The sequence below is a fragment of the Leptosomus discolor genome, unplaced genomic scaffold (assembly GCF_034619465.1).
Source record: "Leptosomus discolor isolate bLepDis1 unplaced genomic scaffold, bLepDis1.hap2 HAP2_SCAFFOLD_27, whole genome shotgun sequence".
In the NCBI taxonomy this organism is placed as follows: Eukaryota; Metazoa; Chordata; class Aves; order Leptosomiformes; family Leptosomidae; genus Leptosomus; species Leptosomus discolor.
The window spans coordinates 4,755,442-4,768,890 of NW_028237782.1; the positions used below are offsets into that span (position 1 = coordinate 4,755,442).

Here is a 13,449-nt window from a genome sequence, read left to right on the forward strand (position 1 = left end):
GGGATGCAGGCTGCACCAAGACCCTGATGGGTCCTAATGAGGCTCCGTGAAAGGAGACTTGTTTCTCCCCTTCCCTATCAAAGAGACGGAGTGTTTTTCCCCTTCCCTATCAGAGAGATGGAGTCTGGAGGCCAAATTAGGTGCCTGGTGGTGCTTATGAAGCCCCAAGGGCCATGCCTGCCTGCACGTCTCTGCCAGGCAGCGCTCAGGCCAGGATCTGTCCTCCCATCCCACCATGGCTGGACATCTGCCCTAGGTTTGCACCCCAGCCACTGCCACCAGAAAGCTTCACCCTGGATATGCTGTCCTTGTCCTCAACGCCTGCTTCTCTGCCCGCAGAGCCGGCCAGGTCAGAGGTGGCAGAGGTCCGTCTGGCAGACGGACCTAACCGCTGCGGCGGGAGGGTGGAGGTGCTCCACGCCGGGCAGTGGGGGACGATCTGCGATGACATCTGGGACCTGAAGGACGCAGAAGTGGTGTGCAGGCAGCTGGGCTGCGGCAGAGCTGAGGCAGCCCCCGGCCGGGCTCGCTTCGGGCAGGGGATGGGGCACATCTGGCTGGACGACGTGAGCTGCACCGGGAACGAGGACAACCTCGCCCAGTGCCGAGCCCAGCCTTGGGGACAGACTAACTGCAACCACAGAGAAGATGCCGGCGTGGTGTGCTCAGGTATGTCCTTGCTCCTGCAATACAGCTCACTGGGGACGGAGGGGACAGGAGGGTCTATCCTGCATCTGTCTGCCTCTGGGGTGATGCTAGCCCTGGAAACGCATGTTTTTTGGGGAGGCAGCCTGGCAAAGTGTCACAGCCTCTTTTTGGCCAGGCTTGTCCCCAACCCAACAACAGGTTCCCACCCCATAACCAACATCTTATCAAAACCTTCACACCCCTCTCCCGGTGGCACAAGTGAGCCAAACCCTGTCTCGAGGGGACTGCCCAACCTCGAATCTCCAGCCTGGTCCACATGCTTGCATGGATGAGACACCACCATTTTCAGGCACGAAGGTGCAACTGAAGTCCATCCCTACAGCCACGCTCCTCTGGAAGGGCTGGTGGGATTGCATCTCATGCTGGGGGAGGCCATAATGACTCTGTATTTGCACTCTGGCATCTGGTTTGGGGATTTTATTTTTTTTTTTTTTGGTGAGGTGATGGGTGCCCTTTCCTCCTTTCCTAACCACATTTTTCCTGGCAGATGCCAATGTCACGGAGGAGACGCTGGTCCGCTTGGCCGATGGCCCGAACCGCTGTGCCGGGAGAGTGGAGGTGTTTCATCAACAGCAGTGGGGGACCATCTGCGACGACAGCTGGGATCTGAATGAGGCCAAGGTGGTCTGCCGGCAGCTGGGCTGCGGGACAGCCGTGTCGGCCCCGGGCCAAGCTCGCTTCGGGCACGGAGTGGACCCCATCTGGCTGGACGACGTGGAGTGCACCAGCACAGAGAGCACCTTCTCCCAGTGCAACCTTAGGAGCTGGGGACTCCATAATTGCAACCACGATGAAGACGCGGGAGTCGTGTGCTCAGGTGGTCCCCAGAGGAATGCTCAGATGACCCAAAAAAAAGGGGTTTTATCTGGGACAGGGAGGCTGGCAGCGCTGGTGGGATGTCAGTGATGGCAATGACTTTGCAAGGCAGCTGGGGGAGGGAAGGGTGCAGCAGGTACAGGCGGCACGTGGCACGCACGCCCACCCTTGCGCACCCCTCTCCCTCTGCCAGCGGGGTTGGAGAGACCACCTCACCTCCTCGCGCTCTTCCTTGCAGGCACAAACCCCTCGCGCGTGCGGGTGCAGGACGGCCACGGTCCCTGCGATGGGCGAGTGGAGGTGCTCTACAACGCTACCTGGTACGGGGTGTGCAGCAGCGAATGGAGCTTGCTGGAAGCTGAGGTGGTCTGCAGGCAGCTGGGCTGTGGGCCAGCCCAGTCGGCACCTGACGGAGCCCAGCTCGGCTGGGAGGGCAGCGGTGCCTTGCTGGAAGAGCTGAGCTGCTTGGGGAGCGAGTCACTGCTCCTGGAGTGCCAGCAGAGAACGACTGGTCCGGGGCCGTGCAGGCACGGCTCGGCAGCCGGTGTGGTGTGCACAAAGCCAAAGGGTAAGCACCGGGGTCCTCCACGCGGGTGGGGGGGGGGGGGGGAAGGTCCCAAGGTGAGAAGAAAGTGGAAAGGTGGCACATGTTCATCTCAGCAAGATCTTGAGGGCCTTTACTGGGGGATGCGCCTCATTTTCTGTCACCCTTGGGAGCATCAGAGGTGCTTTCCTGACCCCAAAACACACCCATCCCTCCCATTTCTTCTTGGAGCCCAAACTTCCTTATCCCCCCCCCTCAAAAATCCCCTGGGCTCCCTCCAGGACCAGCCCTCGTTTCTCAGATAGGTTGTGATAGAGCTGGGACAACTTTGAAGGATGGAGGAGGGTGAGAAATAGGCCTGTGCCAGATGTAGCACCCTGAATCTGAAGCGGGATGAGGTACCAGAGAGCTGATGGAGGTTGTAAGAGCAGCAGGGACATGGAAGGTCGCTCTGATCCCCCCATCCCATCATCCACGCAGGGAAATGGGTCTTAATGTGAAGCCTAATGAAGGAAAGCCCATCTCCACCACCAGCTGAGCTGCAGGGGGGAGGTCATGCTGTGTTCAGTGTTAGGTTTTCTTGCACGCTGTTACTGGTCTTGGCTGGAAATGGGACCCCAAGTCCGCTTTCCCCATAACCCCAGGGGCTTCGTCATCCTGCTCGGTGCTGATAGCGCTGCTGGTCCTGGTGATGCTGCTGAGCGGGGTCCTGCTGTGGCTCAACCTGAAGAGGAGGTGCATGGCAGCAGCCCAGGCTAGAGGTGACAGTCCCATCCCTGTGTCCCGTGTTGTGTGTGTGTGTCCCCATAACTCACTGCCCCCGCTCCAGCCACCCCAAAACCCAGGGGGACGCAGAGACGGGGATCAGCTCAGCAGCTGCCAGAGCCCGGTCACAGCCTGGTGTCCCCTCCATCTCACAGCCCGCCAGCACCCCACGGACCAGAGCACTTCAGGAACATCCTTCCAGCCCATGGGGGCCATCTACCTCCCCACCAAGGCAGAGGCTCCCGAGGACGCCGACACCGAGACGACGCAGCTCATGAAGGAAGACGCAGCCCCCTGATGCCAGCCCCCCGCCAAGCTCATGCCACGGGGGGTCGCACCGGGCTCCCGCGGCTCCCCCTTATTCCCTCATCTGCTTTCCTGAAGACTGCAAAGCAGCAGCTGACAGGCAGGACATTTCCAAGGCAGCCAGTACCAATGACTTCTATCAGGAGCCCCGAAACAGCCACTCAAGGGGCACCTCCCAGTCTGGTGACATTTATTTAACCCACCTTCACACCCTCTGAGCAGCCCCCGTGGCTCAGGAGGAACCCCATGAACCTGGCAGCCGGTGCAAGGCTGAGCTAAAGGAGCAGAGGAGCAGAAGGAGGGGTGCAAATGAATTAAAAGGGGGTCCCCAACCCTCTAGGTGTGATGCACGTGAGTGCTGGGGGGTGGGGTGGGACATGAGCTGCTTCTGTGCTCCTCTGCCACAGCTTCCCCCAGACCTTGGATGGAGGTAAGTCCCCCCAGGTGCCAGAGCTGCAAAGCCCACAAGCCCAAATACTCAGCTGTCCTCCCTGGATGCATTTTGGGGCAGACACGGAGCCCCGTTTTCCTTGCCCTGTGCCCCCAACCTGCGACCATCCCCGTGGGGAACCTCCCCGCTGAGGTTCATGAGGGCACAAGACACGCTTTTGCCTGGTAGCTCGTGGTTCTCCACTGGCACCCCATGCCTAAAAGCATCCCCGTGCGGAAGGACCCCAGTCTCAGCCTCACCTCGGGGTCTACCAGGCTCACAAACTAAGGACTGTGCTCCCAAAGCACCTGGGATGACGGGAGGGAGGCCAGAAGGCCCAACAAGCAGAGGTCCCAACAGCAGGAGACGGCATCTGCCAAGGCAACCAATGCCCTCCTTGCCAGAGACTGAAGCAAACGTGGGTACACTGTGCCTGCCCCTCTCTCCAGCTTCCCCAGGGACGAATGACATACCAAACCCAAAGGTTTTTCTACATTTCTCCTTTTTTTCCTGTGACGCTTTAGAGGGGCTGGAGAGCACTGTCCCCAGATTAGGAGCTCCTTGGAGTCCATCACATTCAGAAATAAGCTGAAAGCCCTCCATGCGAGCCCCCATGCTCCTCACCCCAGGTGAAGCTGTACCCTAGATCCCCCCTGAGAAACTCCAGGAGCTCAGCAGGTGCTGGAGGAAACATCTCGAGATGGACTGGAAAAGCTGGGCAGTGCCAAGAGGGGAGCAGGGGGTCTGCAGGACATCCAAGCAGCACAAAACGTGAAATAAATGCCTCCAGCAGTAAAGCCATCCTTTTCCTGGCCAATTACCAAGCTGCTGTTGGCCATAAGGTCATCGGTTGGTGACCTTATCCATTGCTTGGTGACCACCATCGCTTGGTGATCATGCAATGCATGATCCCAGCACATCAGAAAAGCCTTAACTCCAACACAGGCATCTCCGGGAGCAACCACGCTGGGGCTTGAACCACCCGAGATGGTCCTCTCCCCCCATCAGAAGTGCAGCAGCTCAGGAAGGTAAACCTCCCACAGGGCAGGATGGGGATTGCCCAACCATGAGAGCACAGAGTCTGGCTACCACCTACCCAGTGCCACCTGAGATGCCTTCAGTCACCCCTGACACTCCTGGCAGGGCTGGCATGTGGGATATAGGGACTATAAAAGATGCAAGCTCTCCTGGAAGAGGAGCTAAAGGCCAACTGGGTACCCCAGATCACCTCTGATGGCCTCAGCAGTTGAATGCAACCCCAAATCTCCATCAATTGCTTGGACAACCCCTCCCTGCCACCCCAGGGACACGTGGACAAATGAGATCCCACAACGGGAACCTGTTGAAACGTGTCCACCACCGGCTGCGCTACAGAGGACGTTCAGGGACAGGCTCAACCCCGAAATCAAATCACAACCTCACGACCCACAGCCAGGAACAGCCTTACAAAGAGGCCAGAGCTGCCCCAGTGCTGTCTCGAGGGCTGAAATGGAAGGAAGTTGGGAAGCCGTGAGGCGAGAAGACCAACACGACCAGGAGACCCACAACCACCCTTGCAGGTGGATCCACCAGCCCAAATCCCAAAGACAGCTTGCTGGCCCATCCTGTAGCCATCTGTGGGGCACAGGCTCAGCAGAGCCAAGTGGGATCCGCCCCACATCTGGGACTCGGCAGGTCTCTCCTTACCGCATCTGGTGGCCAGGTGATCTCCCACCCACGTCTGAAGGGCACTGGGAGAAGGTACTGGGTGGGAAGGAGGCAAGACCACCAAGGACTGAACCAGCACCAAAAGTTCATGTCAAGACCCAGCCGGACACGGCTGGGAGCAGCAGGCAGTAAGAGCGAGCCGTCATTAAATAACCATCCTGTAATTAGTGTGCCGAGTGCCGAGGAGCACGCGCAACCCACCCCCCAGTTCCCAGCGCTACAGGGACCGTACGAAAAGGGGGGGGGGGGGGGGGGGGGGGGGGTAATGAGGTGGGACCTGGGATCTCCAGGAGTCCAAGGGACAGCACAAGGGCATCAGCACGGGTGAGGACAGGGCGCTCGTCTCTCCCTCGTGAGCAAAGGTCCACGTGCCACCCTCCACCCAGCAGCCAAGGTGGGGGGACAAATCCAGGCTCCGGTGGCAGCACGGGGGTAGCTCCGGGAAACGAGAGATGAGGAGGAGGATGACGCAAGGGGCCGGTCGGGTCTCGCTTGCCCGTACCTCATCCAGGTTCCTGCCTGGAAAGTCCCAGCAGTTGGAGAACTCGCAGCACTGGGCGTCACTCGCTGAGGCTCCCAAAGTGGACGGCAGCAGCATGTTCCCCCCCCCCCTGCTTTTCTTCTGCTCCCTACCAGCCCCACCAGTGCCCTGGGGCGGAGGAAAAGGGGGGGGATTAACCAGGTCATTAGCAGCAGCATGAGATATGGACGGGACACTTGAACCCAAAAAGGCTTCAGGGAGAAAGAGAGGTGCCCGCTCCTCGCTCTTCTCCGTGATCCTTTCCACTACCCGTACCATCGTCGTACCTCCCTCCCAAAAAAACAGGCAAGTCTGTCCCCCGTCGCAGGCAACAGCGTGCCCCAGCTCCCTGGGAGCCCCCAGCCCAGGCTGAGCCACGCTCACTGGGATGACTGGGGGAAGAGGGATCTTAGGACAACTTCGGGGGGGCGGGGTGGGGGGTGTCTCAGCCCTCCTCCCCGCACAAGAGCAAATTAGAGGGCTCCGGACCACCCACCGGTGGTGTGCCACAAGCCACGGCACGCGCGCCAGGAGCTTGCAGCTGCCCTGGCCCACCGGCTCAGCGAGGGACCCGCTGGGATCACCCCCACGGAGGGAGGAGGAGAGCACGGTGTGGGTCCAGATTTGGCGGCGAGCTGGGGCTCGGGAGAAGCGCCGCAGCTTTTCGGAGGTCCACGCCGGTCCTCGGGCGCACGTACAGGGGTCCCCCAGCCTGGGGCTCGTCTGCTGTCAGCGGTGGGCGCGTCGGCAGCGCCCTCACGGCCGCCACCAGCTTGGCAACACGGGAGCTGTGCCGACCGCGCCGGGGCTCAGCCGTCGCGGTGCACGCGCTGGTGTTGCAGCAGGTTGGAGGGGTGAGCGAAGCCCTTGTCGCAGACGCTGCACTTGTAGGGGGTCTCACCCGTGTGCACCTTCTCGTGCACGGCCAGGTAGGCCAGGTCTTTGAAGAACTTGTGGCAGAAGCTGCACTTGTAGGGCCGCTCCTGGCTGTGCACGCGATGGTGCTGGAGGAGCAAAGAGGGCCGGGCGAAGGCCTTCCCGCACACCTCGCACTTGTAAGGGCGCTCCCCCGTGTGCGCCCGCTCGTGGATCACCAGGTAGGACGACTGCTTGAAGGCCTTCCCGCAGGTTTTGCAGACGAAGGGGCGCTCGCCGGTGTGCACCCGCTCGTGGGAGGAGAGGGCGTTGGATTGCTTGAAGCCCTTGCCGCAGAGCGGGCAGATGAAAGGGCGGTCGCCCGTGTGCACCCGCTCGTGCACCTTGAGGCTGTGCCCGTAGGTGAACTTCTTACCGCAGACCCCGCAGACGTGGGGTTTGTCGTCGCAGTGCTGGCGCTGGTGGAGGAGGAGGGCGTTGGAGGTGGGGAAGTCCTTCCCGCAGTCGGCGCACTTGAAGGGCTTCTCGGCGCAGTGGGTGAGGGCGTGGCGCTGCAGCTCGTAGGGGGTCTTGAAGCTCTTGGCGCAGCGGGGGCAGCGGAAGGGGCGCTCGCCGCTGTGGATGCGCCGGTGCTCCTGGAGGTTGGAGGAACGCTTGAAGCGCTTGCCGCAGAGCTCGCAGCGGAAGGGTCGCTCCTCCGTGTGGACCAGCCGGTGGCTTTTGAAGTCCGAGTGGCGCTTGAAGGAGGCCTGGCAGAGGTCGCAGCGGAAGGGACGCTCCTCGTTGTGCACCACCTCGTGGCTGAAGAGCTCCCAGGCCCGCTTGAAGGCCTTCTCGCAGACACCGCACTGGAAGGGCTTCTCGTCCACGATCACCTCGCGGATCTCCAGCTCGCCGACGCCGCTCGCTACCCGCTTCGGGTGGGCCGGCAGCCCCACCGCCGCCACCTCCTCCAGCTCGCCCACCGCACTCCCCAGCACCAGCTTGGCAGTGGAGTAGATGCCACGCTCGTCGATCAGCTGCACAAAGTCCGGCTTGGGACGAGCATCGCCGGGAAGGGGCAGCTCAGGGGAGCAGGACCGAGACCCTCTCTCCCCCTCCTCCTCCTCGCTGCTCCGCAGCGCCTCCTCCAGCCCGTTCTCCATCGCCCTCTGTCTGAAGTCACCTGTCCGACCCCAGATCAACCGCAGCCTCTTCCCCCGGGAGGGTCCTGGCTCTTCGGTGACCTCCCCCCGCCCCGGGGACGCGGGAGCCCGGCTTGTCTCAGGCTTCAGGCACAGCCTGTGCTTCTGCCGGCACGGCCGCAGGTCCCCTGGCGCCTGGTGGCACGGAGAAGCCCCCTCGTCCTCAGCCTTCTGGCAGGGCCTGCCTGCACCCCGAGGGGTGAGAGAGCCCTGCCCGTGGCAGCACGGCCCCAAGTGGCACGGAGAAGCTTGTCCTAACGGCTCCGGGGAGCCTTCCCCCAGCTCTTCTCTTGGCCGCATCCCGGCTGCATCCTCCTCCTGTTCTTCTTCACCTTCAGGCCCATCTCCTTCGGAAAGGGGGGAGAGCCTCTGGGAAAAGGGGGGCTCGCAGGTCGGAGAACCCGGCTGCCCTTCCATGGCAGCCCCTGCAAAAATGAGAAAGGAGAGAGTGTGAGAGGAGCAACAGGCTGGAGGGAAACGATGAGGGAGGAGGCATGAAGGTGAAGACGTGGGTGGCAGCAGCACAGAGCGTGGTCAGAGAGAGATACAGATATATGGGAAGGAAGGGAGGGAGGGAGGGAGAGGAGGGAAGGGAAGGAGAGAGGGAGGCAGGAGAAAGACGCCACAAAACCTGGCATCACCAGTCCCTCTGCCCTTCAGGGGATCGAGGCCACGGGCAGGCCTAGCGCCAAACAGCCCAGATCAGCCCTTAAAAGCCTTTTTACCCATGAGCCTGCTACTAGCACCCAAAAGCAGCTGCTATTCACAGCACGGAGCGATTTGCTTCCTTGCAGGGCCTGCTCAGTCACCTGGCTGGAGCAACAGCAGAGGAACCAGCCTCAACCACGTCCCCAGCCATCACGGGCCACACCGGCTGGCCGGCAGCTTCCAGGCAGGGGTTTGAAAAGCTCCTCGGGGGCCTACGCGACCCCTCGTCTGCGACAAGCTGTCAGCCCCGCCTCGGGCAGAAGCAGTGGATGCGTGGAGGGATTCAGCCCCCAACTCCTGAGGATTCAACACCATGACTTGGCTCCGGAGCATATCCAGGGTTTTTTTCAGACCACCCTCTCGACAAATACTCCTCTCAGTGTTTTTTCCAAGCTCCATCCAAGCCCACTGATGTCTCTGGAACCTGTTCAGCGGCTGCACAGCTTGATAAGAGACACCAGGCTCTGATATCCACCTCGGGGATCCCCCTGGGCTGGATTTGCTGTCCCCATTTGGGACACCCCATTTGGTTTAGCCGAGGGAGGGGAAGAAAGCTAAAAGCACGATCCACCTCCCAAAACCCCACGTGAAATCACATCCCACGAGGGCCTGATGCACAGACAAGAGCGACCAGCTAGAACAAGCTCTTTGTGGCAAAGAGCTAAATCCAGGCGGTTCGTTCTCACCTCCCCTGGCCACAGACACGCCGGTGAGAGGCAGCAGGGTGGAGGGGACATCAGGAGCGGCAGATGCTTTTAAGAGCCTCCAAGCACCACGTTGCACAGAGGAGAGCGCTCCCACCGACCCGACGCCAACACGGCGAGGAAGCTGCCGCACAGCCGGACGTACAACTGCCCTGAAGGTGCCCGAGAAGGGCCTCTGGCGGGTGCCAGCACAGAAAACGGCTGCCAGAGAATAAAAGCAGAAGAGAGCGAAGCTACAGGCTGGGAAGGCCGAGTGCCAACACCTCCCAAGGCAGGATCAGCGCTGGAGACCTGCCGGCGCAGCTGGACCCCCAAAACCTGATAAACTCTGGGCACAAAGACCTCGCCAAGTCTGCCCAAGGCCACCAGCCTGCGCTGGCAACTGCAACGGGGTATGTAGTTTGGCATAAGTTGGTGGCTGCTGCGAAGGGATGGGAGCCCGCGGGATGACAAACAGCCAGGGACGCGACGGGGTCTTTCTGAGGGGTTTAAACCCCCCCCCCCTAGCGCCCTGATACCAGTGGGAGCCCATGACAGGTGGGGTTGGAGCTTCAACCAGGCAACTTCAAGGGAAGGCACAGGGGTGAGCTACGAGCGAACGAGCAAAAGGCCACTAATAACCACTCTGAGCCCATTAAAGCTTGACTAAAAGGTGCTCCAAGAAACCCTGCTGCTCACCCGCACCTCCCGCCCCCGACCGGGTCTCAAAGCGCCGAGAAAGGAATTCTCGGCCAAAGCGAGAGGGTTTCCAGGCACGACGTGGTCTCGCTGGCACAGAGCGAGTGACGTCAGCCCAAAGGGTAACGCAGGAGCAGCGGGATGGGACACGGCGATAAAGCAAAGCTGGGGAATCCCACGTTGAAAAGGGAGGAGAGGAAGGCGACAGTCAAATATACTGGGAACAGAAAAGGGTGACGGGGACGGCACGTTGAATAAATGAGAAGGCCAAAAGTAGAGAAAGCCAATAAAAACCCCAAACCAGCAGAAATCCTTATTTAGATGAACTGAGACGACCACATTTTGTCCCCTCACAAGACACTCCCATTGCTGTTTAAGCAGCCTGGCCCCGACTCTTTGCTGCACAAGTAACACTGGAAGCTCAGAAAAGGGCTCAGAATTACCCTCTCCCAGGGCATTTCTGGGATGGATTTGTGCCATTTTTTGGCCAGAACTCTCATCCGGAGGCTGTGGAGCCCTTCAGGGTGAGGCATCAGGGTGACCCTGAGCAGGGGGATCCAAAAACCCCCCACAAGCAGAGAGGAGAACGAACCTGCTGTCTCAGGTCCCCCTGCTCCCAAATCCAGGTGCTAAAAGAGGGAATCACCAGCGTGGGTGGAAAGGGACGGTGCAGAGCAAGCTGGGAGTGGGACATGGACACAGAGGGGCACATCTTGCAACGGACACAGAGGGGGAGACTTGCAGGAGCAGGTGGCGAAGAGCCCCAAACCCAGCCTTTTGTTGGAAACACGCCTCCCCCAGCTCCGAAAAAGCCAAATATTAGGGCTGCCTTTGCTGTTGTCCAGATACCCAGCACATCCCGGCTGACTTGCCGCTGTGAATTCAGGCAGGATGATAAATTTGGCGTTTTCTGGTGCCACATAACGGCTATGCAAAGTCACCAAGGGGTTGCCCTACCTGCCACAGCACTGGGTATGGCTACGTGGGAGCCCCTTGAGGCCCGACGTGGTGGTGGTGGGGATGTTAATTGGGAGAGGAGTGGAACAAGACACTGGACTTACTGGGGGCCAGGAGGGTTTTACCACTGCCAGCTGGTTTAAACCAATAGGTTTCGGAGAGGCCTGCTTTTTGGGGAAGGGATTAAAGTGTACAGGCACCACCCACGGGCCTCGTAAGCCAGAGGAACAGAAAGAGGCGAAGCAAGAAAAGCACAAGGGTGGCAAAGCGACATCTTGGAGGGAAAACCCAGCAAGAGTCTGCCAGAGCGGAGCTTCGACGCGCAAACGCAGAGAAGATTCGAGGGGTTCAGCCCGAGACAGGCGACCACGATGGTGCCAAAACAAGCTTACGTGCTCCTAAAAGGCAGCAGGAGAGGTATTCCCCAGGGCGGCAGCGCCGTGGCCGAGCCGAACCCTGGTGAAAACGGCTTTGGCGAAGACCGGGTGACGGCGAGTTGCCATTGCGGAGACTCACGGGACCGATCGGGGCGACCGGTGCTACCCACGGAGCGAGAGCTGGGGGTATCGAGCGTAGCCGCGAGGGAATCGCTGCCCGCAGGCTCTAAATAAAAGCAACAAAATACGTTGGGAAGGGAAAAAGAGTAATTTCGGCGGAAGGATGGGGCCGGTGAGGGGAGCGAAGAGGCAGCGAGCGGCGGCGGAGGAATTCGCTGCAGCGGAAGAGGATCCGACCGCAGCCGCGTGGGAGCCGCTGGGCCAAAAATACACCGGGTTTTTTTGCCCCCTCCCATGGCGTCAGTGACGCCCCCAGCCCGCCCAGCATCCCCAGTGCCCATGGGATGGCCAGGAACCCCCTGGCAGCCTGGCCCCTCACCCGCTTTCCACCCCTCAGGTAGGCCCAGCGTGGCCCAGTTTTCCCCCAGTATCCCAAGGATCCTCCCTGCATATCCCAATATCCCTCCCCGCGCCCCCAAGAACACCACAAGCCCTCCCAGCACATCCCAGTCTCCCCTGGTGCCAACCCAGATACACCCATCACAGCCACCTCTCAAAACCCATTTACAACCAGAAACTCCCAGTATGACCCAGTCACCCCCTAGTATCACACAGACCGTCTCATCTCTTCCCTCCTCCCATTACGACCAGACTGCCCAATACACCCCAGTCTCTCACAATACTAACCAGACCCTCTCACTTCATCCCCTCCCTCACCTCCACTACAACCGGATGCCCCCAGTATGCCCCAGTATCAACCAGACCCTCATCCCACTGCCCTTCCCCACCCCATTACAACCACACCCTCCCAGCATTCTCCAGTCCCCGCCAGTATCAGGCTCTCTCATGTCACTGACCTCCCCCCTTCCCGCATTCCAACCACACCACCCCAGCACGCCCCAGTCCCCTCAGTATCGGGCTCTCTCATCTCATCCCTTCCCTCCCCCCCATTACAACCAGACTCCTCCAGTACGCCCCAGTCCCTCCCAGGATCAACCAAACCCCCTTATCTCTCTGTGCTCCACCACCACCACTACCACCGCACCCTCCCAACACGTCCTAGTCCCCCCCAGTATCAACCAGTCCCTCTCATCTCACTGCTCTGCCTCCTCCCATTACAGACACCCAAGTACTCCTCAATCCATCCCAGTAACAACCAGTCCCTTTCACCCCACTGCCCCCCATTACAACCAGATACCCCCAGTATTCCCCAATCCCTCCCAGTATCAACCAGCCCCTCACCTCACTCCTCCCCCTCCCCCCATTTACAAGCACACCCACCCAGCATGCCCCAGTCTTCTCCCAGTACCAACCAGACCCTCTCCTCTCATTGCCCTCACCATTACAAGTAGACCACCCCCCCCCCCCGGCACGCCCCAGTCCCCTCCCAGTATCAACACGTGCCCTCGCATCTCCTCCCCTCCCCCATCCCATTACAACCAGCCCCCCCCAGCACGCCCCAGCCCCCCCCCCCCCCCCAACATCAACCAGACCCTCCCCACTACCACCGCGGACCCCCAGCCACTCCCCAACGCCCCCTCCCCACCCGGTACCACCACCACCACCCCCCCCCTCCGCTCGCCACAGAACCCCCGTGGGCTCCCTCCCTCCCTCCCTCCCCCCCGCCCGCCCCTGGCCCAGTATTCCGGTGGATCCCCCCAGCTGCTCCCTCCCCGCGGGGGATGCCGCGGCCCGCTCCCCCCTTCCCCCGGTGCTGCCGCCCCCGGGCTCACCGGGCCGGGCCGGACCGGGCCGGGCCGGACCCCGACGCCGCCGCCGCCGCCGCCGCTCCCCCCCCCCCGGCCGGTGCCGCAGCCCAACGCCTCCCCCGGAGCCGCTTCCGGCCGCGCTCGCGCGCTGCGCGGCAACGCCACTTCCGGAGGCGGGGCGGGGGCGGTGGAGAGCGCGCACGCGCGGAGCTGAGCGGAGAGAGGCGGCGCAGGCGCGGGGGGCGGGGGGGGCGGTGCCAAGGGGGGCGGGGGGGCGGTGCCAAGGCGGGCGGGGATGTGCGCATGCGCGGGGCTGCACCCTGGAGCGGGGGGTGGGGGG

The 13,449-nt window shown here is 61.4% G+C and overlaps 2 protein-coding genes across 2 annotated transcripts in view; one reads left to right on the top strand and one right to left on the bottom strand.

The window, feature by feature from the left end:
• Positions 1-3,131, top strand: part of LOC104351258 (scavenger receptor cysteine-rich domain-containing protein DMBT1) — a 44,687-nt gene extending 41,556 nt beyond the window's left edge. The window contains 5 exon segments of the mRNA XM_086481003.1: positions 340-669; positions 1,196-1,525; positions 1,763-2,092; positions 2,713-2,829; positions 2,989-3,131. Of these exon segments, the coding sequence (XP_086337129.1) occupies positions 340-669; positions 1,196-1,525; positions 1,763-2,092; positions 2,713-2,829; positions 2,989-3,131 (1,250 nt within the window).
• Positions 3,132-6,605: 3,474 nt separating this feature from the next.
• Positions 6,606-8,273, bottom strand: LOC104351635 (uncharacterized). Its single transcript, XM_086481004.1, has one exon. It carries the CDS (start codon positions 8,271-8,273, stop codon positions 6,606-6,608), a length of 1,668 nt encoding a protein of 555 aa, XP_086337130.1.
• Between the last annotated feature and the right edge of the window lie 5,176 nt (positions 8,274-13,449).

Excerpts from the sequence above, each read along its gene's own strand:
- LOC104351635 (XM_086481004.1), bottom strand. The coding sequence starts at position 8,273 with ATGGAAGGGCAGCCGGGTTCTCCGACCTGCGAGCCCCCCTTTTCCCAG.